Source organism: Doryrhamphus excisus, linkage group LG12 (genome assembly GCF_037039965.1).
Source record: "Doryrhamphus excisus strain RoL-2023G ecotype Guam linkage group LG12, RoL_Dexc_Guam_v1.1, whole genome shotgun sequence".
Taxonomy (NCBI): Eukaryota; Metazoa; Chordata; class Actinopteri; order Syngnathiformes; family Syngnathidae; genus Doryrhamphus; species Doryrhamphus excisus.
The window spans coordinates 4,517,653-4,543,587 of NC_136368.1; the positions used below are offsets into that span (position 1 = coordinate 4,517,653).

Consider the following 25,935-nt stretch of genomic DNA (forward strand, 5'->3'; position numbering starts at 1 on the left):
CCGCTGTTTTTAGTTTATGTCTCTATATTCGATTTTTATAAATGTTAAATAGGGAAATCTGGCACGGCAAGGATGTTACCCGCCATGTTTACCTGCCGGAGAGAGCCCATTAGCATCCTGTCCGCCCATTGGTCGGTCAGTGAAAGTCCCCCTGATTGGTCCTCTTTTGGGAGACAACCATGAAAAACGCGAAAATCGAGTTTCCATTGAAAGTGAATGGACTGGAGGCGACGTCGCCACATTTTTGTTTTATCTTTATTATAAGTGATGTCTTTAAATATGTATGTACAGTCTAGAAACCGTTTGCTTAATGGCCATGATGTGTGCATTTTGTAGCAAACGAACGGCACCAAAGCAATATTATAGCATGTTAAAACTGGAACGCATGCAGGATTTAATACAGCCTGAAGTCCTTGAATGCACCGCCTGTACTACTGAACCGTAGTTAATGTTCCTACTTGTTCCCCAACATGGAAGTTGCAGGGTAATTTCCCCTTTACAACACGTCTGAACTCTACCTGCATTAACCGTGTTGACCTGTTTATAGTGGATCCCTGCATATTGAAGGTTTTTCTCCAAAAAGTAGTACTTTTTTTTTTTTTTCGAAAGAACCCCCTTCCCCCCCTCTCAACTCCTCTCCACAAACAATTCCACATATGCAACCACTTGTAGTGAACTTGGAAACATTGCTGTCTTTTCTCTGGTATGAAGAAGCTAAGATGCAAAAAAGTCATAAAGCAATATGTTTTTGAATGAAATATGCAATGCTTAAATAAAAGAAATGCACTCATCTTGCTGATTTTTTTTTTATTTGAACATATTTTAGTAACTTTGTAACAAAAATACTTTGGCGTTACTACCATAACAAATCCCTTTTTACATTTGTACATATAAATAAACAGTCCCGCCCCACAAAAAATAAATTATTACACAATAAGGAGCACCTTATAGATTTGTACACAATCAACCAATGGGATCAAAACAAAATCTTTCTTGAAATCATATTCCCTAAAAGGTTGAATACTGACTAGATGTTGGCATTAATACAAATAGTAAATAATATACATCATATACATTCATACAAATTTCATACATTTTGGTGATTGCTAGAATAAGTTGCATCCTAATGTGGAAGCTCTGAAACAAAAACACTACATATTAAATTCCAGATATTAACCCTCAGGTCAAAGGCTTTCCTGCTGCAGAGTGATGCATGATTCGTTGGGAAGACTGTCAAGAGAAGACAATTACTGCTGCTTACAAGGACTTGGAGCGAAAGGCAAAACTTAAACCCACGACGAGGGTTTTCCCGATCAGATATCTTTAAAAAGGATCGTAATCAGGCAGCATCTAAAATCTCCGCTATTAAAGCACTCTGATAAAAGCAGTCTGTTCCAGACTCCCAGCCCACGCGATCACAACAGTGTGCTAATGTGCGAATAAAGTAGCAAGCACTAGGGGTTTCTTAGAATATTCCACTATCTGACTATCTGGATTTGGAAGAATCTGATTGGATTCAATCATCATAAGACTGCAATGGTCTATGGTGATAAAATAAGTAAAAAGTAAAACATGGATTTCGGACAAAATAAAAAGGAATCTGAGAAAGAAAATAGAGCTCTACGGTAGGCTACTGCATTATACAGTAATAACTGAGTTTTGACCTGGAAATATCAGAAGGGCAGCTGGCATTGGCTCTGGCCACCCACGCTGCAATAGAAAATGGATGGACAGATTAAAATGCATAAGAAAGTATATATTTAATGTTATTGTAAACACTTTGGTTTTGGTAATGTTTTGCTTTAAAATGTCAACAAAAATGTAATTAATGTGTTAAGAAATGCCTTTTAAGAAAGTTCCCTACCCCTGACCCAGGTCAACTGCTTTCTGTGTCACTAAATAAATATATAAATAAAAAAGGTCCTGTCGTTGCATACCTACCATGATTATTTGTTTATCGGAGTATTTGTATTCGACTACTAGTCAACTATAGACAAAATCTTACCAATCAGAATAGACTATGAAAATGCTTAGACCAAGCGCAATTCCCTGTAACGGCACAGAAGCGGGGAAGTTCCGGCACCACCAAGCCCATTACGCATCTGAAGCAGCACCGCAATAACAGCATGAGGATCCTCTCAAAACAAACAACCCTGTTCAAAACAGAGGATACCCACTGTTGCTGGCTGAGTAATATCACTTGATCAAGCCTTTTTCTAACATTTCATACTATAAAATAAGTCATGAAGATATGTATCAATTATGCCGACTTCAGATCGATAGCAGTATTGGCCGCTACTCAAGGCTGCAATATTTATATCGGAAGTGAAAAAGTTGTATCGGGACAGCATCCCGTAGACAAGCACTCGCACGCCTGGACTGTTCAGGTTGTCATATAAGACAATTCGGCTCCGACCCAAGCAGGCTTGATCGGTTCTTCCTCAAAGTCTGGACAGCCCTGACCCATATTACTGCGATAGTCTAGCCCTACCTAGCAAATGGTCAATCAAGCATCACCGAATGGGGAGTGAAGCAATGAGGAACAGTCGAGGCCTGGTGTGTATTTCTGTTGAAGGTCTGTCCCCAGAATGACTTGATGTACTTTTTGGTTCAGCAGTTTTGAGACACCGAGGAGGTGGGTGGAAGTGGCGGACTAACTTTCATCGTCCGAGTCGAAGCCAAAGAGTGCGGAGCAGGTGTTGAGAGCAGTGTGTTTCTCCAGGTCTTCCACGCTGCTGAAGGACGATAGACACTTGTTGCATCGATGTCTGATCTTCGGCTCGTGGTTCTTCTGGGTTTTTGAGCCCGACGGACAATTGTTGGTCTGAGAGTCCTGGCTGATGTCCCTCCTCTTGCGCATGGCCAGCAGAGACTCGTCCATGTAGCTGGAGGGCGGTGGCCGGATGAAAGGGGCCTTCCTTGAAGGTGGGTAAGAGTGATCTTGTGGGTTGAAGTTCTTGTGCTCGGTGATGACGGGCTCATGCACCTTGTGCTGGACGACCTCCGGCAGCCCAGTCACTCTCTCCGGTTCCTTGACATTCAAGGGGTCCGAAACAGACTTTTTGGTAGGGGACTTCTTTTTTTTAAGAGGGGCTGCATCGGTGCTCTGAGGTGGACTTGGTGCTTGTGTCTTGTCCTCACACCCATTGACAGGCTGTCTGCTGTTCTCTGTGGCCATCAAACAATCGTTATCCTCTGGAACATTGCTCGTTTCCCTGAGGTCTCCAAGATAAGCGTTCTCAACAACACGACTAGAGGTGAAACTCTCCTTGGGTACTGGTTTCTGCAGCCAAAGCTCTTCCACCTTCATCTTCTGCTTCCAGGGAGCCTCGATGCTTCGCCTCTGGAGCCGGTTGGCGCTCGAGTCGACATGAGGCGCTGGGATGTAGTGTCTCCATTCGTGGTCAAAGAGACTCAATAAAGTGGAGAACTGTCTGTCGCAGTTGGTGTAAACACACTGCGGCTGGAAAGGATTGTGGGTATTCACGTGCTCTTTCAGTTCCTGTGGCGTCAAGAAGCGCCGGTCGCAGTGCGAATGGTAGCAGAAGTGAGGCAGGGTGGGGTCATGGCGCCTTATGTGTTCCTTGTAATGCTGGAGGATCTGCATCTTCCTGTTGGAGGGGAGCAACAATCAGAAACGGTTGATGGTTTTCATTTGACACGCGTTCCAAAAGGTCCATTGAATGTTGCAGCGGCAATCATCATTACACACACTGGTCACTTTCTGTAATGTGTCTCCCCTTAAACTGATCCTGTACAACCTGTGTTACCTAGGAACCCTTTACACTAACAGCATAGCAGTCTAAAGAATAGTTCACAATTTAATTAAAATGGACATCGATACAAGCAGTTGCAATGGTAGCGCTAAAGCGAGCGATTCGCGGCCAATAAAGTTTTAGCAAAGGTTTATTTTGAGGAGTTCAATACACATTTGGGCCGTGGAACCTTGCTGGTGGGTTAAACAAACTCCACTGAAACCCTGGAGGCCATCACAAAAGAAAACCCAGGCACAAGTCAGACCAGCATTACTCCTGTAAGTTGTATTTTTTTTCATTTAATGTTCACGGCACAGTTTTGGGTGGATGTATACATAGTACAGTAGTATAATGCTTCTCCTTATATGTGAACTCATTTACTACTGTTTGTAGTGTGGTAACTATTTTTTTTTTTATATACCGATACAGAGTCTTCCAATGATGAGAAAATTACTTACTTATACTCGTATAAATAACTGTAAACAAGCCAAAAGGAACGTTTATGGGGGGGGGGGTATTTACTCGGCGGACCGCACTCTCTATCTAAACACTAAACTGCATCCTCCCACACTAAATAGGTTGAAATGGTGTTGGAACCACAGAGTTTGACTTGAGGCTAGCGGGGTTAGCTTAGTGATATTCATTCATTCATTTTCTACCGCTTTTTCCTCACAAGGGTCACTGGGGGTGCTGGAGCCTATCCCAGCTGTCTTCGAGCGAGAGGCGGGGTACACCCTGGACTGGTGGCCAGCCAATCACAGGGCACATATAGACAAACAACCATTCACACTCACATTCATACCTATGGACAATTTGGAGTGGCCAATTAACCTAGCATGTTTTTGGAATGTGGGAGGAAACCGGAGTACCCGGAGAAAACCCACGCATGCACAGGGAGAACATGCAAACTCCACACAGAGATGGCCGAGAGTGGAACTGAACCCTGGTTTCCTAGCTGTGAGGTCTGCATGCTAACCACTCGACCGCTGTGCCGCCCTTAGTTATATTTGTAGCAGTAAATAGTGTGCAGTAAAAAGCACTAACGGTGAGTTGTGTGTTTTGAATTAAAAAAAAAAGGTCAATACTTGTAATGCCATCAGGACCAGGGAAACCAGGGTACTTATCCAGCACCAAAGGTTAAAGGTCAAAGTTAAAGTCTTACCTAGAACAGAAGGTGCACTTGTGCTTGGCCCACACAAAGGTTTTGTCCAGAACTTCATCCTCGTGGAGATGGCAGCTGGTGGCGTGCCTGATCATGCAGCTGCTGATTTTCAGGAAGACTCGATCGCACGACAGGGAGGGGCACAGGAGACACTTGAGGTCCACACCGTAGCCATTTTCTCCCGCTAGCTTTTCTCCCTCTCCTTCCGGTTCGTCCTCCTTTTTGGTCACGTGCGGACTTTTGACGATCACCAAGCTGTCTTTGATGACGACTTGCTCATCCTCAAAGTTGAACTGCATTGCTACATTGGTGCCGTGTTTTTTCAACTTCTTCACCAGAAAGCGGAAGTTTCGAATGATTCGTTCTTCCCGACTAAGGTTGGAATGTTTAACGTTAGACAGTCTCTGGCCGTGCACATTTGAAACTTTTTTCACTTTTTCAGTCTGATCCTTTGTCATTCCATTTGTGGCTGGAATTTCCTGCGCTTCTTTATTGTTGTTCTTGCGCAGCTCCTCAATGTGATCCCAAATATGCTTTTTAGCTCCCTGGTGGTGTAGGAAACGTTTCCCGCAGAGGATGCACCTCCTGCTCTTCTTCAGGTGAGCGACAGCGTGCCTCCAAACGTTTAAGCCTTTATAGCTTTTCTGACAGATGCTGCAGTGGTACTTTATATGACAGTATTTCTGACCTCGCTGAAACTTTTCTTTCCATGTAAGACTTCGGTTCACCTAAAACAGAAGACGACAAATTCAATAAGCTCAGCAGCACACTTCGTTTAAAACAAACTATTGGCATAATGGTGCCAATTTCAAATAATGGCCATCAATGTCGCCATCAAGCAGCTAAGAAACATGTCTATATGATGTCAGAAACATGATGTTTTTATAATAGTTTCATTTAAAAGCACAAAACCCCCCCCAGGCAGAGTCAGCAAGTACGTACATATTTTCATGGCAAAGGCTCATTTTGTCTTATTATTAAATTAATATGTCAATTTCCATTAAACATATCTGATAATGTTTGAATATAAGAAAATGAAAATTAGGGGCTTTTCAAATAGAAAATGTGTTTGAGCTTTAATTCACAAGTATATGAAATAAACCTCAGAAATTTTCTTAATATTCGTAATATTGGGCATTTATTCCCATAATATTTTGACTTTAGTCTTCTAACATTATAACTTTTCCTACTCCTGAATTTTACTACATAGAGAATTAACTTCTCTCTTTGTACTACATAATATTTTGACTTTATGCTGGTAACATTTTACAGTTTTTGAGCAGCGCAATTTCCTAAAAAAAATACAACTTTAGTCCTTCTTTTGTTTGTATACAGCTTTAAAAAAAGTAATCTCTCTCTAATATTTCTTTAAGCTTACTTTAAGCTACTAAAACTTTAAGCTACTAAAATAATTTTCTTGATAACATTGCAACATTATTATCTTAAAATGACACCTTTTTCCTAATTTAGAACTTTTTTCTTTTATATTTTGACTTAATTCTGCTGATTTTTCCATTTCTGCTTATTTATTCTAAATTAGAATTAGAATAAATACTTTGGACACCCCTATTTAGTGAATCCATACACCAACTGGAAAGGAATGTCACAAATTGGAACATTCCAACTAAAAAAAAAAAAAATTCCAAGACGGTAAAAAATAAACTAACCTTTGGGAGGTGTGACTCTCCGACTCCATGTGCAGAGGATTCTCCAGGCTGTCCGGTGTCATTGTCAGGGTTTGTGGACGAAAGATGGTAATTGTGTAACATTTCCACCGGACAACTGAGCAAGTCGAGGAGCGGTCCGTCAAGCTCGGGCTCAGCTTCAACAGCGGGGGTCAACGGCCCAGAGGCAGGACCACAACTATCGGAACCTTCAGCGCCGTCATTGTCCCGTGCTTGCTTCTGTGCCCTCTCCGGTTCAAGTTCATTCTCCACCCTGTTTTCAGTTTCAGGTTTCTCCCCGAGAACAGATATTTCATTATCTGGGTAAGAGACTTCCCATTTTTGCAGAGGTTTCCTGCCTCGCTTTTTCCCTTTCACTAAGACTACCTTCTCTTGCACGGTCTGTGCTGCCTCCAGCGCAGGAAGACCTTGCAACCATCTCTTCCTCCTGCCTTTCCTTTTCATTATTTGGCTTTTCACACACCGAGACAAATACTCTCGGTTCGGAGGGAGCTTGACGGAAGAGCAATTTTCCCTCTTGGTATGATTGCGTCTCAGTGCATACACAGGTTTATTGGATAAAGAAGCGGGTTTCAGATTGTATGTGAATTCAGGATCATCCCCTGGGTCTGCTTCATCATCATCATCATCAAGCTGGATTTTCCTATGCAGTCTCCTGCCCCATTTTCTCTTCCTCAGAGGAGCGTGGCTTGTTGGGCTTATTGCCTGGATATCCGAAGGATGTTCCTGTGCAGGGGTCGGGTCCTCAATTGCAGTTTCATTGCACTTGCAGGAACTTAAATCTTGAACAGAAGTATCATTTATACAAGTACTTGTAAACAACTCATCACAGTGTTCTTCCTCTTCCTCGATCTCATTGAGAAGAGCATCTTTCATGCCGTTGTCATTTATCAGCTCCAAGCAGCGCGTCCTGAGTGCCAAGATATTCCAAAACTCTGGGTCAAAACACAGACGTTCCTTGAGCATCTGAAAAATGCAGTGATACGACATCGTTACAAACAACACACATGTATTTAAAGCGGCGCAATCAAACCCCGTCTCTTCATCGTACCTGCAGAATTCTGAAGCGGACGTTGGTTCGGACAGGACTGTCGTGAGGATGTGGCTCTTGGTCAGGATGCATGTAAAGCAGGCGCACGGTTCGGTACGTTTCCAGGCTTCGCTCCAGGCAGAACACCAGCAAGGCACACGCTCGACAGATCTCCAGGTCTCTGGGTAGGAGGAAGGCGATGGTCTTGTAGACCAGTGACTGAGCGACGGCGTCGGCTTGCGTGTCGCACAGCTGCAGTGCTTGGGCACAAAGCTCCACGCAGACTTGCACCCCGTCGACGCCCACCTGTCCCAATAAAGCCAACCACAAACGACAGACTGAGCAAATAAGATGATGGACCAGTAAACTGAATTGATTGAATTGAAGCTAAAGTATGGCTTGCGTGGTCAGCGTTTCAGCCGCACCTCAGTAGTAACCAGTTTGATGAAGGGAAAGATGGCCCGGACGTTGGTTGCAGAGGATGCCAGCTGTAAGCACTCAGCCAGGAAGTCTGGTGTCGACGGGTGGGCCCGAAGATGCAACCTGCTCCAGATGAACACCAGGTCCCTGCAAGACATCAGTGTGGCAAGTTAGCATTGTCAAGTCATGTAAATCTCAATTTTGACAAATACAAATTGTGGCTCCCAACATATACTAGTTAAAACTTTAAAGTTGTGAGCCTGTAAGGAGTAATGTTACAAATCTGAATTAGTTCCTCTAAATACGGTTAACATTATTGAAATAACAGTCCCCTTTACACTCCTAATACTCTTTATAGTAGACATGATAAGGGTGCATAAGCCGTGTTAGACATACAGTGGTGTGAAAATGTTTTACCCTTTTCTTGATTTTTTTTTTTTTTAAATACATAATTCCCCCTAGTGTTGACAGGCGTGGTCAACAACACGCACCGGATATGGCTGTGACGGCAGTCGAGTGGCTAGTGTGCAGACCTCACAGCTAGGAGACCAGGGTTCAATCCCACCCTCGGCCATCTCTGTGTGTCATGTTCCCCCGCGCATGCGTGGGTTTTCTCCGGGTACTCCGGTTTCCTCCCACATTCCAAAAACATGCTAGGTTAATTGGCGACTCCAAATTGTCCATAGGTATGAATGTGAGTGTGAACGGTTGTTTGTCTATATGTGCCCTGTGATTGGCTGGCGACCAGTCCAAGATGTACCCCGCCTCTCGCCCCAAGACAGCTGGGATAGGCTCCAGCACCCCCGCGACCCTCGTGAGTATAAGCGGTAGAAAATGAATGAATGAATGAATTAATTAATTAATTAATACATTTTTGAAAAACTGTGATGATTGAAGTCACGAAACATGAACTGTAACGTGTCAAGGGATAAATATATCCGATATCGGAAAGAAAGCCACTGTGAATCATGTGCAGTTCTTACCATATGTAGTACATGTCTCCATTGTGTAACTGCTGGGCCAGGAATGCTTTGCATAATGACAACAGGAGCTCATCTTTTTCAACTCGTTCTGTGTTACAGATTATCTCCACTGCATCGTGCCCATCGATATCTGCCATCTAAAAAGTAAAAGAGATTCATTGCAGTTCTTTCAAGTTATCATTTTTTTGGTGAGCTTTGATTTGTAATATTATTTGCCGAATGAAACATTTCACATGTTTATTTATTTCTGTACCTCCTTGTGAAGATGCTCGTGCAGTGAGGCCTTGTAAAGGCAGATTAAGTATGCCTGATGCAAGTACAGATGTTTTCCGGTCTTGTGGTTCTCCAGGCACACTTTAGCCAGTGCCATGGCTTCCTGTATTCTTTCACAAGCTTGCAGGTAGCGAACCCGCAGCTCCAAGAAAACCGGCAACTCTGAGCTCAAGTAATGCTCAACTGTGGATGGAAGACATCAGCTTGAATCAGCGACATGTCTGATGCGGAAAGGCAGCTTAGTAACAAAAGTCGTTTTGAAAAGTTACCCTCTTTTGGAGGCAAATCCTTCTCTTTCAGGATTCCCTGCAGCACTTGATTCTCCCACGGTCCACCGGCGTTTATGATATGCTTTAGATGCTGAAGATAAACATTCCTGTGCCTTAAAAGCACCACGTGGCATGCCTACAACGGAAAACCGTTTCAATATGAGCTCTGGAATGTAAAAAAATGTGCATCAGCATACAAATTTTCACCTTATAGGAGTCCAGGATGTGTTTTAAAGGCTCTTCCTCGAATTCCTCTTTGCTAAAAAACAGCATCAGTTCAAAGAAACTCCTGGAAGACAACAAGAAGGAAATCAACGACATCATCGGCATCATTATTTCAGTAAAAATGTACAAAAATGAGAGCACTCACAAGGCCAGGCGGCTGAGGAGGTTATGGATATGTTGGCAGTCATCAGGGAATTTGGCTGTGGCGTTTGTGAAACTGCAGAGTGCTGTCCGTAGCACTTTCAGCTGAGGGAGAGGAACTTGCCACTGACCGGTGTACTCTTCCACCAACTGCACATCGTGAACAGAAGAACCACCAAAAAAAAATTTATAAAATGCAATGACTGCAATAAATCATTGCTGCATTGCATACACAGCTTCAACAGGGCACTTATGTTAATGTAAAGGGGGTTTAGTGAAATCATTTTTGATGCAAAGTCAGCAAACATGTTTAAATCTCTTCGAAAGCACGTATGTTATTCTTAATTGTGTCTACATATAATTTCTCTTGATACTAGAAACCAAAACAATAATTAAGTCCGCAGAAACGACACAGCTCTCTACAAGTAGCCATGACATGAGCTCTTGCTCACTCATTAGCTATTAAGCTAGTCACTGTCAACAATCATCCAGTGAACCGTACAAAGTATTACTTTTCAAGGGAGCAGCCATCTTAAACCTCTATCTAACCTATCACCTATTCTTTATGGGTGATATAGTGTCCACAGTACGGATTTAGCACACAATAGCATATATCGTAGCCAGCCAAAAGGCTAACGTCAGCTACAGTGGGAAAGCTAGTGTCGTTTGACCGTTCTTACACAACAACACGCGAACAATAGAGAGTATAAATCGGTCAAACATACCGTACAAAACTCAGAACAATAGTCTTTGCTTTTCGAGTCGGACACGTCGCTGCAGTAACGGCTGCATAACGACTCTAGAGCTAATTCAAGCCCGTCAGTTTCTATATCACTCTCGCCGTCCGCCATACTGCCTACTGCATCCGGCGCATCCTCGAGGTTGCCAGGTCGGACAGAAAACGTCCTCAAATTGGCAACATCACCAATCTGGCAACCTCGAACTCTTGTGGCGTTTTATATGAAAAGACGACAGAGAATAAACAAGCTTTATTACAGAAAATGGTCAGTGTTTAACTGGAATGCGCAAATAAAACACATTATGATTAATGTAAAATAAAAAATCTTCAAAATGAAGGATAGTTTAAGATTTTATAAATTCGTGTAAAAATGTGCTTATATATATGTACTGAATATATATCGGTTTCGTTAGGAATAATTTATTTGCAATTTATTTGGGTAAAAAAAAAAATTATACTGCGGTATTTCTATTTACCAGAAGGGGGAGTACTAACAACACAAATGGGAATCTTAACAGTTATCGGACACAACATTAGGCACACTTACGCGAGCTGATGTAAGGCAAAAAGGTGTACAGGTATACTAAAACTACTACTACTGAGAGTTATATATATATATATATATATATATATATATATATAATCAGTGATGGGCAATTTCCCAGTGCCCCCCCCCTTCTTCAGAAATCTAACACAATTATTTCATTACTTTTTTGGCGAAAACCTTCCAGTATGTAAAAATGATAGGATTTTAGCGTTGCAATTCTCATCTAAAACGCAAGGAGGCAGTGTTTCCCGAGAGTGCCCAACTACTCATTTAATAGTAGTAAACAATGGCAGCTGAAGCAATAGGTACCATGGATAATAATCACTAATCTGATGAAGCAGCACTTATGGGAGTAATGTGCCTTACTGTTTTGTGTAATACTTGAACAAAGTCAAAGAGAAAACAGTTCCATTCATGAATCTGATGATCGTTTATTGTTGTTTGATGAGGTGACATACAAACAAACAAAGGAACATTATACAACGACCACTCATAAGACACAGTATACTGTATGAGACACCTTGTCTTTACCTGGAAGGTCTTTATCATATGGTACACCCTCACACTTGACTCATCTCCAATATTTCCATCAACACACCATCTGCCCTCTTGGAGGCAGTAAAGCAGTAGTAGTTCCATCTCAAGTACTTGAGTGGGCGTAATGAGGATTTCTCCACCAGTGATTTTCACATTCATTACCTTAATGCTAGCTAAGTGGTGGGAGTGAGATGGGATGCAGGGTGCTAAACGCTCTCAAGGTAAATAAATAAATATATACCTCCAGCAAAGAAATAAATTACAAGTTGTGCAAAAATAGTTACTTAATTGCGCTGGAACAATGACTCCATTCAAACTTTATCGGCCCTTACTTCACAAAGCTGCTCATTCAGTAATAACACAATTATCCAGTCTCGGCTCAGAGAACATTTTTACCGATCCACCCTCACTTAAATCACCAAAGAAAGCCACAGTGTTCCCAGATTTAACCATGTTATACACATATTTCGGTTACAAACCTCCTCCTGGGATTGAACCATGTGCCTTTGCTTTAAAAAGGAGCAGGTGTACTGTTACACCAACATGGTAAATTCTGCAATTTTATTCTGTAATCGTTGACAGAGCTCATTACCGTACACACCAAGGCAAGACGCAGCAAAAAAACAAAGAAATATAGTGCAACCTCGGTTAGCGTACGCCCTGGTTAGCATGTTTTTCAGTTTATGTCAAAATTTTTGCCTCAGTTTGCGTACGTTTTCTTCTATCGTGTTGTTAATATATTTATCACAAAATGACAGCCAGCTTGGATAGGCTCCAGCATACCCCCCCCCCGGCGACCCTAAGGCTGCTGTTAGTATGCTAACAAACATGCTAACAGGTCAGTTGTGGGAAAATCAAGTCTGACCTTTTGGAATGGATTACTCGCCGCTTCAAATTTTGTGGCTTCATTCTATCACAGCTTTTCAAAAATGTATTAATTAATAAATGATGCTGTTTTGTGGTCAATTATTATTCCGAAATCTGCATATGTACGCACATTTTGCACTTTTTGTTTGTCTGAATTAAGCATTAAAATGGTTGTTAATGGTTAAGTGAAATAAAATAAAAATATAAGGCATTTAAAAGACGCATTCAGAGACATTGTGATGATAGCGTTAGTATTAGTAGACAGTGTAGTGTCAGTAATGTTACTGTAATGTTGGGTGAGACACACAAGCACCAGATTTGATCGAAAAGAACAACAGGCTTTTATTGCATGAGCTCACAACAGGCACAATAATCCCTAAAATGGGCTACTTGTTGTGACTGTAACCCACGCTAAGCTAAAACTCAACTCCGAATCCCTGACGTCGCTTTCAGTTCCACGCTGGAACATATTTACACCTATGAGTATGAATCTTATTCATGCCTTGTATTATTTTTGTATATTATGTTGACTATATTGGGTAAAAGGAGAGTAAAGGCGATTATAGGGGTGTTATTTCATGTCTAGAGAGCTCTAATAATGTTATTTTAGAAGGTCTATGCTCTTATCTACAAAAATATTCCATTCAAAACCTACTTGGCGGTAATTCAATTATCACAGTTGGGTCAGGAACCAATTAACCACGCTAAACGAAGGATTATTTTAATAACGTTAACCGAGGTTCCACTCTGTATTTAACCAGTGTCCGTCAAACTCCCAGTTCTCCCAATAGCCAATCAGTGCAATATTCTTTTCAAAAGACGCCCCCCCCCCCCCCCAACGCTTCTCCATTTTTATATTCCGTGTTCCAGTCAGCAGATTGGACAAGAAAGAAGAGAGGCCATTTCATAGAAGAGATTGCTATTTCAGACATTATAAATGGATCACCGTGCTCAGAGACTTGGCATGGAAAATGTACATAAAGAAAAACCCAGCATGTCAATGTCCAATTAACATCAATAAGATCTCAGGCTATTCTATTTATAACAGGAAATGGGAACTGGACATTTTTCTTTGCGGCAAATCACTTTGCTGATGCTTTGAGGTGGCTCGAGTGCCTCGTGGTGTGTGTCTGAAAACGCATGTGTCTGCTCGGAGATTTTTTTTTTTTTTTCTCCCTTTCAGGCAAGTCAGCCTTTTTTCCACTGCTCCAATTATCCATTTGTACCACTATTGGCATGGAGATCATTCCCACATTAACCATCAGAGGTAACTACTACATCGGACAAGTCTCTGGAAAGCCTTTTTGAAGTCCTCGTTGAAGATGGTGTAGATGAGAGGGTTGATGAGCGAGTTGAGGTAACCCAACCATGTCAGAAAGTCCGCCGTCTCCACGGAAGTGCTGCAAGAGCTGCATGTGTTGACAATCACCTCCTTGACAAAAAAGGGCAACCAGCAAATGACAAAAGCGCCGATGATCAAGCCCAGCGTGGAGGCAGCTTTGCGTTCCCGGGAGCCTGAGATGCGTGGTCCTTGGGAAAGCTGGCTCCTCCGTGACTCACTGCGTGAGTCATGACGACGGGACTTGCAGTGAAACTTTTTTACCGATATACGCACTCTTTCGCGTGGGGGCTCCTCGGTGGAGGGGTCGGAGAAAGATTTATCTTGCGGGCTCACCGGCTCCGGACTCCGAGGCCCTCCGTCCATATCTCCGGCAGGGTAGGACGAAGGGATCATGCTCCCGTTTGTCATACAGGAATGACGGCTTGCCCGGCTAGCTTCCCGACGCATATAAAGAGTCTGAGCAGCGCGGTATATTTTATAGTAGAGAATGAGGATGAGCATGAGGGGGATGTAAAAAGCCCCGAGGGTGGCGTAGAGGGTGAAGGCCATGTGATGGTGGAGGATGATGCACTGGTCCTTCTGGTCCGCATCTCCAGTGTAGTGCCGCCACAGAAGAGGAGGAAGCGAGATGAGAATGGACAACAGCCACACGACCGCCACCATGGCTCCCGCCCGGGCGCCGGTACGCTTACGTGAGTACTCCACGGCGTCGGTAATAGCCCTGTAGCGGTCGATGGCGATGGCGGCCAAGTGTAGTATAGAGCACGTGCAACATGTGATGTCCACGCTTAACCAGAGTGTGCACACCGCCTTGCCCATCAACCAGCTTTCTTTCTGGATGTAGATGATACTGAAGGGCATCACCAGCACGGCCACCAGCAGGTCGGTCACCGCCAAGGAGCAGATGAGGTAGTTGGCCGGGTGATGCAACTTGCGCGTGACAGCGATGGCGGTGATGACCAAGCAGTTGAGGAACGTGGTGAGGATGGCCAGCACAGAGAGGGTCACGGATAGAAGGATCTTCTTGGGAGGCTGGCTGGTGGTCTCCAGTGCATCATAACCGCCGCTGCTTGTAGCAAACACCCCTTCAGTGCAGTTGGGGAAATCCATTCTGAAAACAGACGGAGCAAGAATTAGTTGAGTCCTTTTCAGTCGCATGGACGTAATGATAGATTTCTCCTTTTTTGGCGCTCACACTAAATATTGACTAGTTGTACTCACTTGGGTTTATTAAGTCAATTAAGTAAATATAAATTCATTCATTCATTCATTTTCTACCGCTTTTTCCTCACAAGGGTCGTGGGGGTGCTGGAGCCTATCCCAGCTGTCTTGGGGCGAGAGGTGGGGTACACCCTGGACTGGTCGCCAGCCAATCACAGGGCACATATAGACAAACAACCATTCACACTCACATTCATACCTATGGACAATTTGGAGTTGCCAATTAACCTGGCATGTTTTTGGAATGTGGGAGGAAACCGGAGTACCCGGAGAAAACCCACGCATGCACGGGGAGAACATGCAAACTCCACACAGAGATGGCCGAGGGTGGAATTGAACCCTGGTCTCCTAGCAGTGAGGTCTGCGCGCTAACCACTCGTCCACCGTGCCACCCCGTAAATGTAAAATTCATTTTCTACCACTTTTCCTCACGAGGGTCGCGGGGGGAGGGGGGGGGGGTGCTGGAGCCTATCCCAGCTGTCTTTGGACGAGAGGCGGGGTACACCCTGGACTGATGGCCAGCCAATCACAGGGCACATATAGACAAACAACCATTCACACTCACATTCATACCTATGGACAATTTGGAGTCGCTAATTAACCTAGCATGTTTTTGGAATGTGGGGGGAAACCGGAGTACCCGGAGAAAACCCACGCATGCACGGGGAGAACATGCAAACTCCACACAGAGATGGCCGAAGGTGGAATTGAACCCTGGTCTCCCAGCTGTGAGGTCTGCGCGCTAACCACTCGACCACCGTGCCGCCCCAAAACAAAACAAACAAACAAAAAAATATATATATAGATACATATATTAATACATATATTGGGGCTGTCAATCGATTAAAATATTTGATCGTGATTAATCGCATTTTGGGCAACAGTTAACTCAGAATTAATCACATTTAATCACAGGTAAAAATACGTTTTTATCTATAATAAGTAGGGGAAATTTCTTTGTGGTAAACGATTCAATGTGCAACTACAACGATAATTACATGACATTTTAACGTGTTAACTTTGGCAGCCCTAATACTAAATACATATATATATATATATTAATTTTAGTAAATAATTTCCTTGACTATTTCAACTTTCTGCTTTTAAAATTACATCATATTACAAAGATTTAGTGTCCATTGTTGCTCTTTTTATTACTTGTTTAATTGTATTTCTACAATGTGCTCCAGGCCAATAAAAAAACAGCCAAAGGCCACAAATGGCCCGTGGACCACAGTTTGAATGCCCCTACCACTCGACCGTCGTGCTTGAAAAGCGCTATACAAATGAAATGTATTATTATTATTATTATTATTATTAGTTTGCTACTTAACCAGACCAAAAAATGTTTTCGAGTGGAATAATATTCACCGCACCGAGAGTTGTATTCATTCATCATTTCAAAAAGTTTCTGCGGCTCATACAATGGGGGCTAAAAGCCAAGTTTTGATTCAAAATATCTATTAAGGAGAGTGAATTATAATAACTTTTGTTCATGGTCTGAAGCACTAGACTGTTGATAGTTATTTATTTAAGTTCCACGCTAACGATGCAGTCCTACCTGTTTGGTGTGTACAGCGTGGTCTGCAGGGGTTTTAGACAGCAGTGGACGTCCTGCACTGATCCGTCCCGCCTGCCATTACATCACCTCTGTCGCTCAGGAACAGCTGTGATTGACAGCGAGGGGGAGCGAGACTGTGAGGAAATGAGTGACGTGCGGTAAGAAAGCTGGAAAGGAAGCAAAAGTAAGAGTCGCAATCAAAGAAGGAAAGACCGAACCAAGGACGACACATACGGTTAAATTCACAGAGGAAGCCATGAATGACTTTGCAAACAATTTTCCACTCAAATCATTTGCTGGCAAGTCAAATGTGGTTCTTCTGTTGGCGGGTGAAATATTTTTTTTTTGTACGTGTATAACATAGCTCCCCCCTTGAGTATCTCTGTGTGGAGTTTGCATGTTCTCCCTGTGCATGTGTGGGTTTTCTGCGGTACTCCGGTTTCCTTCCACATTCCAAAAACATGCTAGGTTAATTGGCGACTCCAAATTGTCCATAGAGATTTCCCCTACTTATTATAGATGAAAAAAATGTATTTGTACCTGCGATTAAATGCGATTAATTCTGAGTTAACTGTTGTCCAAGATGTGATTAATCACAATCAAATCTTTTAATCGATTGACAGCCCCAATTTATATTGATATATGTATTAATGTATCTATATATAATTTTTTTTTGTTTTGTTTTGGGGCGGCACGGCGGTCGAGTGGTTAGCACGCAGACCTCACAGCTAGGAGACCAGGGTTCAATTCCACCCTCGGCCATCTCTGTGTGGAGTTTGCATGTTCCCCCTGTGCATGCGTGGGTTTTCTAAGGTACTCCGGTTTCCTCCCACGTTCCAAAAACATGCTAGGTTAATTGGCGACTCCAAATTGTCCATAGAGATTTCCCCTACTTATTATAGATAAAAAAAACGTATTTGTACCTGCGATTAAATGCGATTAATTGTGAGTTTACTGTTGAAAAAAAATGTGATTAATCACGATCAAATCTTTTAATCGATGGACAGCCCCAATTTATATTGATATATGTATCTATATATAAATATATATATATTGTTTGTTTTAGGGCGGCATGGCGGACAAGTGGTTTGCGTGCAGACCTCACAGCTAGGAGACCAGGGTTCAATTCCACCCTCGGCCATATCTGTGTGGAGTTTGCATGTTCTCCCCGTGCATGCGTGGGTTTTCTCCGGGTACTCCGGTTTCCTCCCACATTCCAAAAACATGCTAGGTTAATTAGCGACTCCAAATTGTCCATAGGTATGAATGTGAGTGTGAATGGTTGTTTGTCTATATGTGCCCTGTGATTGGCTGGCCACCAGTCCAGGGTGTACCCCGCATCTCTTGTCCGAAGACAGCTGGGATAGGCTCCAGCATGCCCACAACCATTGTGAGGATAAGCGGCACAGAAAATGGATGGATGGATAACATAGTAAGGGGGTGTTTTATTCATCTCGGGTAGGAGCGCAATGCATTGTGGGTTATCATGTAGTACGCTGTAGTGTAAACGCTTTGCATACTATCTGATGGATTGGGTATGCAGTATGGGGTGTGGGTAGTATGGGCATGGAAGTAGTAGTAGTACTAGTAGTTAGTATGCGGTTTCGAACACATCCACTGCAAGTTATCACAAACGCCTGATTGTAGTTGTTGCTGCTAAGGTTAACCCAGACAGTTATTAGGTTTTTTCACACAGCTTTGGATTTTTTGCCTTAATAATGTTGTGACAACAGTTGTGTTGTCAATATTGACTAATATTTAAATTTGTAATTGTAATCTTGTCTCACCAAGATGGTTTTGGACAATTCTCTGTTTGAGTGCCTGTTTGAATGCCTTTGAATGCATAAAATGCATAAAAAGACATGCTTGGATGGTAATACTTTCATTAGGTTTAGTTTGTTCAGAATATGGTAAAGTTACAAATAAGTACTGTCATGTTTGTACTTGTACAGTTCATCGAGTCTGAAAAGAAGTCGGAAGAAGCAGAGTTTACTGATTGAGTAGGGATTCGGAATGATCTACAACAAAGATTGTGACATTTTTTCTGGATGACTGGACAAGAATTACTCATATTACTTCATATTTTCCTCAATTTTCATTTTCTGAAGGTGCATCTAAAACTACCCTGAATGCAGATCATCAATGTGGAAGTGAGATGTGCAGCTTTCTGTGTATGCACCATGTTTTAATTAAGAGTTTAAATCCAAATCCTCAGGTACGACTGTCATGGCTGCTGTGCCTCATTCTCTGCATACAGTAACTCATCTTGAAGAGTGGGAACTGTTGCTATAGAAACACAAGAAGTAGACCTACAGTACTTTTGATCGGAGCTGACGGTGAAAATATTTGATTCCTGACTGTTAGTTGTAGACCCAGGGTCGATTTTAGCATTTAGGGGTTTTGGTGGTGGTCTCCCAGATGATACATTATGCTACAACTAAACAATCACATATTTATGCTGGAAAATTAACGATAAAAAATTAATTTATCATGAAAGTCATTATTTGAAGAAAGTCTCAGAGTAATAAATAAAATAAAACACAATCCTTAACACAATACAATACAAAACCAATATGAATATGAACTTTTAAAAAGTGCCTTCTAGCTAATTGGAATATTCATTCATTCATTTTCTACCGCTTATCCTCACGAGGGTTGCAGGGGGGTGCTGGAGCCTATCCCAGCTGTCTTCGGGCGAGAGGCGGGGTACACCCTAGACTGGTCGCCAGACAATCACAGGGCACACATAGACAAACAACCATTCACACTCACATTCATACCTATGGACAATTTGGAGTCGCCAATTAACCTAGCATGTTTTTGGAATGTGAGAGGAAACCGGAGTACCCGGAGAAAACCCACGCATGAACGGGGAGAACATGCAAACTCCACACAGAGATGGCCGAGGGTGGAATTGAACCCTGGTCTCCTAGCTGTGAGGTCCGCGCGCTAATCACTCGACTGCCGTGCAGCCCTCTAATTGGAATATAAAGCATCTAAATTAGAGTTGTTTGATATTGTTTTTTTAATATTTTGGTAAAGGTTAAATAACTGTTAATAGTTATTCTCCCTATCCGTGTGGAAGTGGTAATTTTTTGGCTTTTTTAAGTTTAAAGAAAATAACTTGAAGGCTACCGTTTAGGTCGCTAGCTCTCTAGTTTGCGAGTTAGCATGTGTCTCAAGACCCTGCAGTTGCGCAATATGTTGTAAATAAAAAGTATAAATGTGACTATAGTCGTGTTTTGTCATGTCTACAGGGCTCTAATAATGCTTTGTTCATTTTAATCTGAAAAAAATAATTTGTCTACCCTCCAACTATATGTGGTTTCTTAAGTTTTTATTATTTGCTGTTTTATTATTATTATTATATTTATTTATTTATTACTGATTGATTTTCTTTATTCTTGATTTGTTTATTTATTTTTCATCTTGTTTTGTGCAGAAAAATAAAAATTAAGATATTTGAGAACAGTGGAATGTTTTATCAGAGCTTTTATTGTAGAAAATCGGAACGAAAGCACTGAAAAAGTTTGTATATTTTTCTGTTTTTAATAAATGCGTTTTTTTTTTGTTGGAAAACCTGATGCGGCCCAGTCTCACCCAGACCCTAGCTCCAGTGGCCCCCAAGTAAATTGAGTTTGAGACCCCTGATATACAGTATATACTGTAATAATGGTGATGAAATACAGTTGGCTACTTCTCGGATTTCAATTATTACTGGCTGTTTTGGGAACCTCTTCTTGCCGTGTCACCTTTAACGCAAAGCTATGATAATGTTCAGTTAGCTTAGCATGTATTGACCTCACATTGGATCGTCATTCCGTAATTCCAGTCTTTTATCACTCACTTGCGTTTACAGTCATTCCCTAAAAACAAAATGACTGTAACTTAAAATATCCCTGTAAGTCATTTGTACAGTAGCTACACCTCCTCCACAAGTCACATGTCCTGTTAATGGAAGTACACAGTACTTATTATGAATACTACATCCACGGCTGCAGTCAGTAAATTCATTTGTTACGCCTCTTCGGTGAAGTCTTGCTTTTTTTTTTTTTTTAATTTAATAATGAAATCCACGCTGGCTAAGTACAGCTTATCTTCCGATGCCCTTGAACAAGAAGCCTGCAGTTTAGAACATTCGAAGACAAAAAGCAGAGGATTTCTCCAGCGACGCGCTGACACTGTAAAGTAGATACGTTCCACGTTTTCCAGATGTCAAAGCGGTGACATATAACCATGCAGATAACGAATATGCATCCACATATCTGTGCATAAGTCATCTACAGAATACATATGCTGAACGAAACAAAAATACATTTCCTTCACAGGCTAGTTGAACAAATATTATTTTTGGAATGTTATTGCAGAAAAGCATTTAAATGTTAAGATCATTTCACAGTCAAGGAGGCGTAATCAACTGTCTTTTCACACACTTGATAAAGTGTTTTTTCTTTTTTGTTTTTGAGTGTGAAGTGCATTTTAAAACTGCCACAGTTGTGAGCACACAGTCGGGAAATAGCCTTTTTGGCATCTTTTTAAACTGTGAAATAGCTGCTTCTCAAACTTTAAAGCATTACTCATAAATGTGCATTATGTTTTATACATACATAAATGATCCACGCATTCTCCACTCGAGTGATTTATTAAAAGGGGACCTATTATTCTTTATCTACTCATCTGGCCTGTAAATGTTGTTAGAATGTATGTATGTATTAATGTGTTAAACGATGCCAAGCGAGCCCTGAAAGAAGTTTGCGATAGCTCTGAACAAAATAAAAATAAAAATAAAAATAAAAATAAAAATAAAAATAAAAATAAAAATAAAAATAAAAATAAAAATAAAAATAAAAATAAAAATTAAATGGCCCATTTTGGAAATTCAAGAAACTACAGCTGGAATAGGTGCGGATTCTGGAAGATTTAGAAAGCTCTCTGTTCGGGTTACCATGTGTAGCTGCTCCAGGGGAGTTCACAAGACAATAAAAAGGGCCAAAAAATAGGTCCCCTTTAACATAGAAATAGAAATTACTGTTGTTGGTTGGGGGAAAAATAGTTAGGATATATTGGGAATAAAGTCATAATTACGAGAAAAAAAATTTACAAGAACAAAGTTGATAAATTAAAAAAACAGATATAATTTTATGAAAGTAAAAAGTCTAAATATTAAAAGAAAAAAGTAGTATTGAATTGAGAATTTTCTTCAGGAGAATAAAATCATAGTGTTATGGGAAAAAATTTACAAAAATAATTTTAGTACTGCTGTTCAAAATATTAAAGAAAAAGTTTAATATTTTGATTGACAGCCATAAATATAAATATAAATATAAATATAAATATAAATATAAATATAAATATAAATATAAATATAAATATAAATATAAATATAAATATAAATATAAATATAAATATAAATATAAATATAAATATAAATATAAATATAAATAAACAATTCAAAAAATAAAATAAGAAATCACAATATTTAATGAAAAATAACATAAAAAAGTAATAATATATACTGTATATATCCTGTTATACACATACAATTTAACAATAAAACAAATAAGTAGTCATAATTAACAAAAACAAAAAATAGTAAAATCATTGCAAAACTATACTGTTTATGTTTTGTGTCTTTATGATATGCATTATTTTAACATAAATTTGTGCTGGCTACATAAAATGTTAAAGCGTGCCTGGTTTGGCCCCAGGGCCTTGAGTTTGACACCTGTGATGTAAACAATATCCAACCCTAATTCCTAGTTTCCAATTACCAAGTTGCCTGAAAATAATTACCAGAGGTCGTCTGATGCAAACTCCACACACGGGTAATCAAATCCATAAATAGGTGCAAAGCCAATCAAATTAAAGCCAAGCTGTTGTCAACAAGCGATGGATGGTTTGATTCAATATAAACATGGAAAACAACAAAAACAACCAAGGGTATGCAGATTAAACGAATCAAAGCTCAGCCTTGCTTGCACACATTTTCACCAAAAAAGGTTGCACACTAATCAAAAAAAAGGGTCATCTCTGTGACATTTAATCTTTTTCTCACTGTCCTCTTAGGAGAACAGCAGGGTAGCGGCAACAAATGGACACGTGCAGGATAGCGAGGATGTGTAGAAAGGAGAATTGTGCTGTGACTGACATTTATTTGCATCTCCAGACAGCTGCAAATAAATAATGTCAGGACGATAAAAGGGCACGGTAGCACTCCTCGGGCTTTGTCTGCCATATCTGTTTCACACTGGAGTGATGATATATTGCAAAAGGCACCTTGTAAGGCGATTAAGTAAAGTGGAACCATGAGCAGAATTTAACATGATGCTGCAAGACATGCTGGGTAGAGCTACCCAGCATGCGTATCATGACACATGAACGAATATACTACTGAGTAGCATGAGCAGACAAAATGCAGTGCAGTATCGTACGCAATGAAAACTTTGTGTGGGAATGAAGGCCATCTATCCATAATCTGGTTTCTAGGCCACTGATCCTCTGCAGGGTAGCATGGGAAATAAAGAATATTACGCAGTAACCAGCTAAAATCTCTCCTCGCCTCTCAAGTATTAGAGGTGTCCTGACTTGAAAAAGCTCTCTACGCCTTTTTTGGCGGGGAAAATGATGGTAAAATTCAGTTTGCAGATGAGTCAAGAGAGCTCCTCTTCTGCTATAAAACGTTGGGTCCTACGCATCACCATGGAAGGTCCTCATTGGGTCACGCTGCTTAGCATAGTGAAGAAGTTGACATTACTATAACACGTCAACGCAAACAAAACGATTTTGGTTGAATGAGTAGTTAGCTTGGCCACACGGTCAGAAGATCGTGAAGATCTGGGTTCGATTCCCCGCTTGGGCATCTCGGTGCGGCGTTTGCATGCATGGGTTTTCTCCGGGTACTCCGGTTTCCTCCCACATTCCAAAAACATGCTAGGTTAATTGGCGACTCCAAATTGTCCATAGGTATGAATGTGAGTGGTTATAGTTATATTATAGTTATATAATTTTTTTTATAAGTACTAATATTATGAGATACAAACAAAAAGAATATTGTGGTAATTTTAGGAAAAAAATTTGCAAACAAAGTCAAAATGTTATGGGAATAAAGTGATAATTAGGAGATTTATAATATATAATATATATATAATAAATATAATATATATGGTAAATTTTTATATATTATAATATATAATATTATATATTTTTTTATATTTATAATATATATTGTAATATATAAAAATACAAATTTACTAGAATAAAGTTGAAATACTTTGAAAATGCAAAAAAGGAAAAAAATTAAAAAAAAAATAAGAAGAAAATAATAATGAAAAAAAACAATGATAATAATGACCATCCATATCATAAAGCTGAGATGCATTTTTTTCTTTAATTTTTTATAACTGGCAAGTACAACAAATTTTATTTTATTTTCATTTCATTTTTCAGTATGCGGCCCTCAGTGAGAGAAGTTTGGACAACCTTTTATCTATTTATAATATAAATATTATAGATAGAAATATATCTATAATAAGAACATGGCAGACCAGGACTTGGTGAGTTGTTTGTCGTCGACAGACTGCCGACATAAGCGAGCCCCCCCCCCCCCCCCCCCAATATTTGTGGTCCCCTACTTGACATCAAAATGTAGTAAACGTACGCCCTGGTTACCTTGTACCGCTTATGCTCACTACAGTTATGGGTACACCCTGGACTGGTGGCCAGCCAATCACAGGGCACATTTAGACAAACAACCATTCACACTCACATTCATACCTATGAAGAACTTGCCAATTAACCTAGCATGTTTTTTGGAATGTGGGAGGGAACCGGAGTACCTGGAGAAAACAGAGGGTCACTGGACAGAATAGTAACTCCAGTCATAAATAATAATAATAATAATAATAATAATAATAATAATAATAATAATAATAATAATAATAATAATAATAATAATAAACAACTCTAATCATGTCTCTTTAGCAACTTTCTACAAAGAAAGTACCACACCTTGTGGCACCTTTTTGTATTCTAACAAGACCAACCATGAGATTAAAAAGGTTGAATTCCTTTGTAATGAAAGAAGTAACAAAACACAGAAGATAGTCAAATAGAACAGAAAAACTAACACTGAGGTCACAGCTGACCATCTTTCTTATAGGCTCTTGAGAAGCTAAGAGAATGACCTTCAATGCACATATACATATTTTTATGTAAGCAAAGCAAAAGCAAAAGCAAAACACGCTTGTTCCCTATTGGTGGTGAATATTTGTTGCCAGCTCAAGCAGCAAAACCAACCCAAACATCAACATATGCAAATGATATAGATATGCCATGCAGGGAGTTAAGCTCTCCTGTACACATCCTTTGACAGTAGGAGGCTTCTTGAGTCCACTGCTTATCAATAATTTATAGCTTGGGGATTATGCAGCCGGAGGATTACCTTTTTTTTTTTTTCAGAGCTTTTGTTTAACATGGAGTATTACAGCTTTCAGAATGTATTTTCCCGTCTTGAAACACGTGTAAAATGTCATACAGCGTTCTTATGCACTCTAAAGCGGGTATAATTGCTTCTGTCTTTAAAGCAAACCTTAAGGAACGCTACTTATACTTTGCCAAGCGTGGAAGGGGCAAATGTGGCAGGTATTTTTTTTTTTTTTTTTTTTACCAGCGCTGGCTGGTTTGTGTGTTAGTTGGAGAGCAGAATTATGCAAAAAAAAAAAAAAAAAAAGCACACAGTGTTGAAGATTGGTGGGACATGTGCAAAACACGAATCCAGAAAATGTAGGTGCACTTCAGGGAAAAAATGGCATTGCACTAATTGGTAGACTTTGTGCATGGGCCACATATTGAAAACAACATAAATGTGTCATAAATAAGTGTAAATTATGGTTGCTTATTTATGTACTTTCATTGTATAATATTCCCTTGTTTATCACAGTCAATTGGTTCTAGACTCAACCATTATAAGTGAAAAAAAAAAAAAACTTATTGAATTGGTAACTGCTATGGCGTGGAGAAGGGGTAGGATTTAATAAGCTTTGCTTCTTCCTGCTCCTTTTCAGACATGTGTAGTAATGAGGTGTTGTGTGTATGCATGTATGTGTATATATGTATATATGTATGTATGTAGATATTTGTGTATGTATATGTATGTATATATATATATATATATATATAT

The 25,935-nt window shown here is 40.4% G+C and overlaps 2 protein-coding genes across 6 annotated transcripts in view; both read right to left on the bottom strand.

Moving 5' to 3' along the window:
• Positions 1-799: 799 nt before the first annotated feature.
• Positions 800-10,836, bottom strand: LOC131135384 (zinc finger protein 654). Its single transcript, XM_058081135.2, has 11 exons — positions 10,669-10,836; positions 9,948-10,093; positions 9,785-9,866; positions 9,578-9,713; positions 9,289-9,491; positions 9,036-9,172; positions 8,058-8,199; positions 7,654-7,938; positions 6,585-7,568; positions 4,918-5,645; positions 800-3,611 (listed from the first exon to the last, which is right to left on the bottom strand). Exons 1-11 carry the CDS (start codon positions 10,792-10,794, stop codon positions 2,654-2,656), a joined length of 3,927 nt encoding a protein of 1,308 aa, XP_057937118.2. The 5' UTR covers positions 10,795-10,836; the 3' UTR covers positions 800-2,653.
• Positions 10,837-12,787: 1,951 nt separating this feature from the next.
• htr1fa (5-hydroxytryptamine (serotonin) receptor 1Fa) overlaps positions 12,788-25,935 on the bottom strand; it is a 31,774-nt gene continuing 18,626 nt past the window's right edge. For 2 of the 5 annotated variants that reach the window (XM_078795221.1, XM_078795220.1), the window contains 2 exons: positions 16,758-16,924; positions 12,788-15,086 (listed from right to left, as the gene is read on the bottom strand). In XM_078795221.1, coding sequence (XP_078651347.1) covers positions 13,895-15,085 — 1,191 coding nt within the window. In that variant the 5' untranslated portion in view covers position 15,086; positions 16,758-16,924 and the 3' untranslated portion in view covers positions 12,788-13,894. The remainder of the gene's footprint in view (positions 15,087-16,757; positions 16,925-25,935) is intronic. The other 3 variants (XM_058082656.2, XM_058082658.2, XM_078795222.1) reach the window with 2 other exon arrangements.

Excerpts from the sequence above, each read along its gene's own strand:
- LOC131135384 (XM_058081135.2), bottom strand. The coding sequence starts at position 10,794 with ATGGCGGACGGCGAGAGTGATATAGAAACTGACGGGCTTGAATTAGCT. Across the intron at positions 7,569-7,653 it reads TCCGCTTCAGAATTCTGCAG|ATGCTCAAGGAACGTCTGTG; the intron begins GTACGATGAAGA and ends TGCATTTTTCAG. Across the intron at positions 5,646-6,584 it reads GAGAGTCACACCTCCCAAAG|GTGAACCGAAGTCTTACATG; the intron begins GTTAGTTTATTT and ends CTTCTGTTTTAG.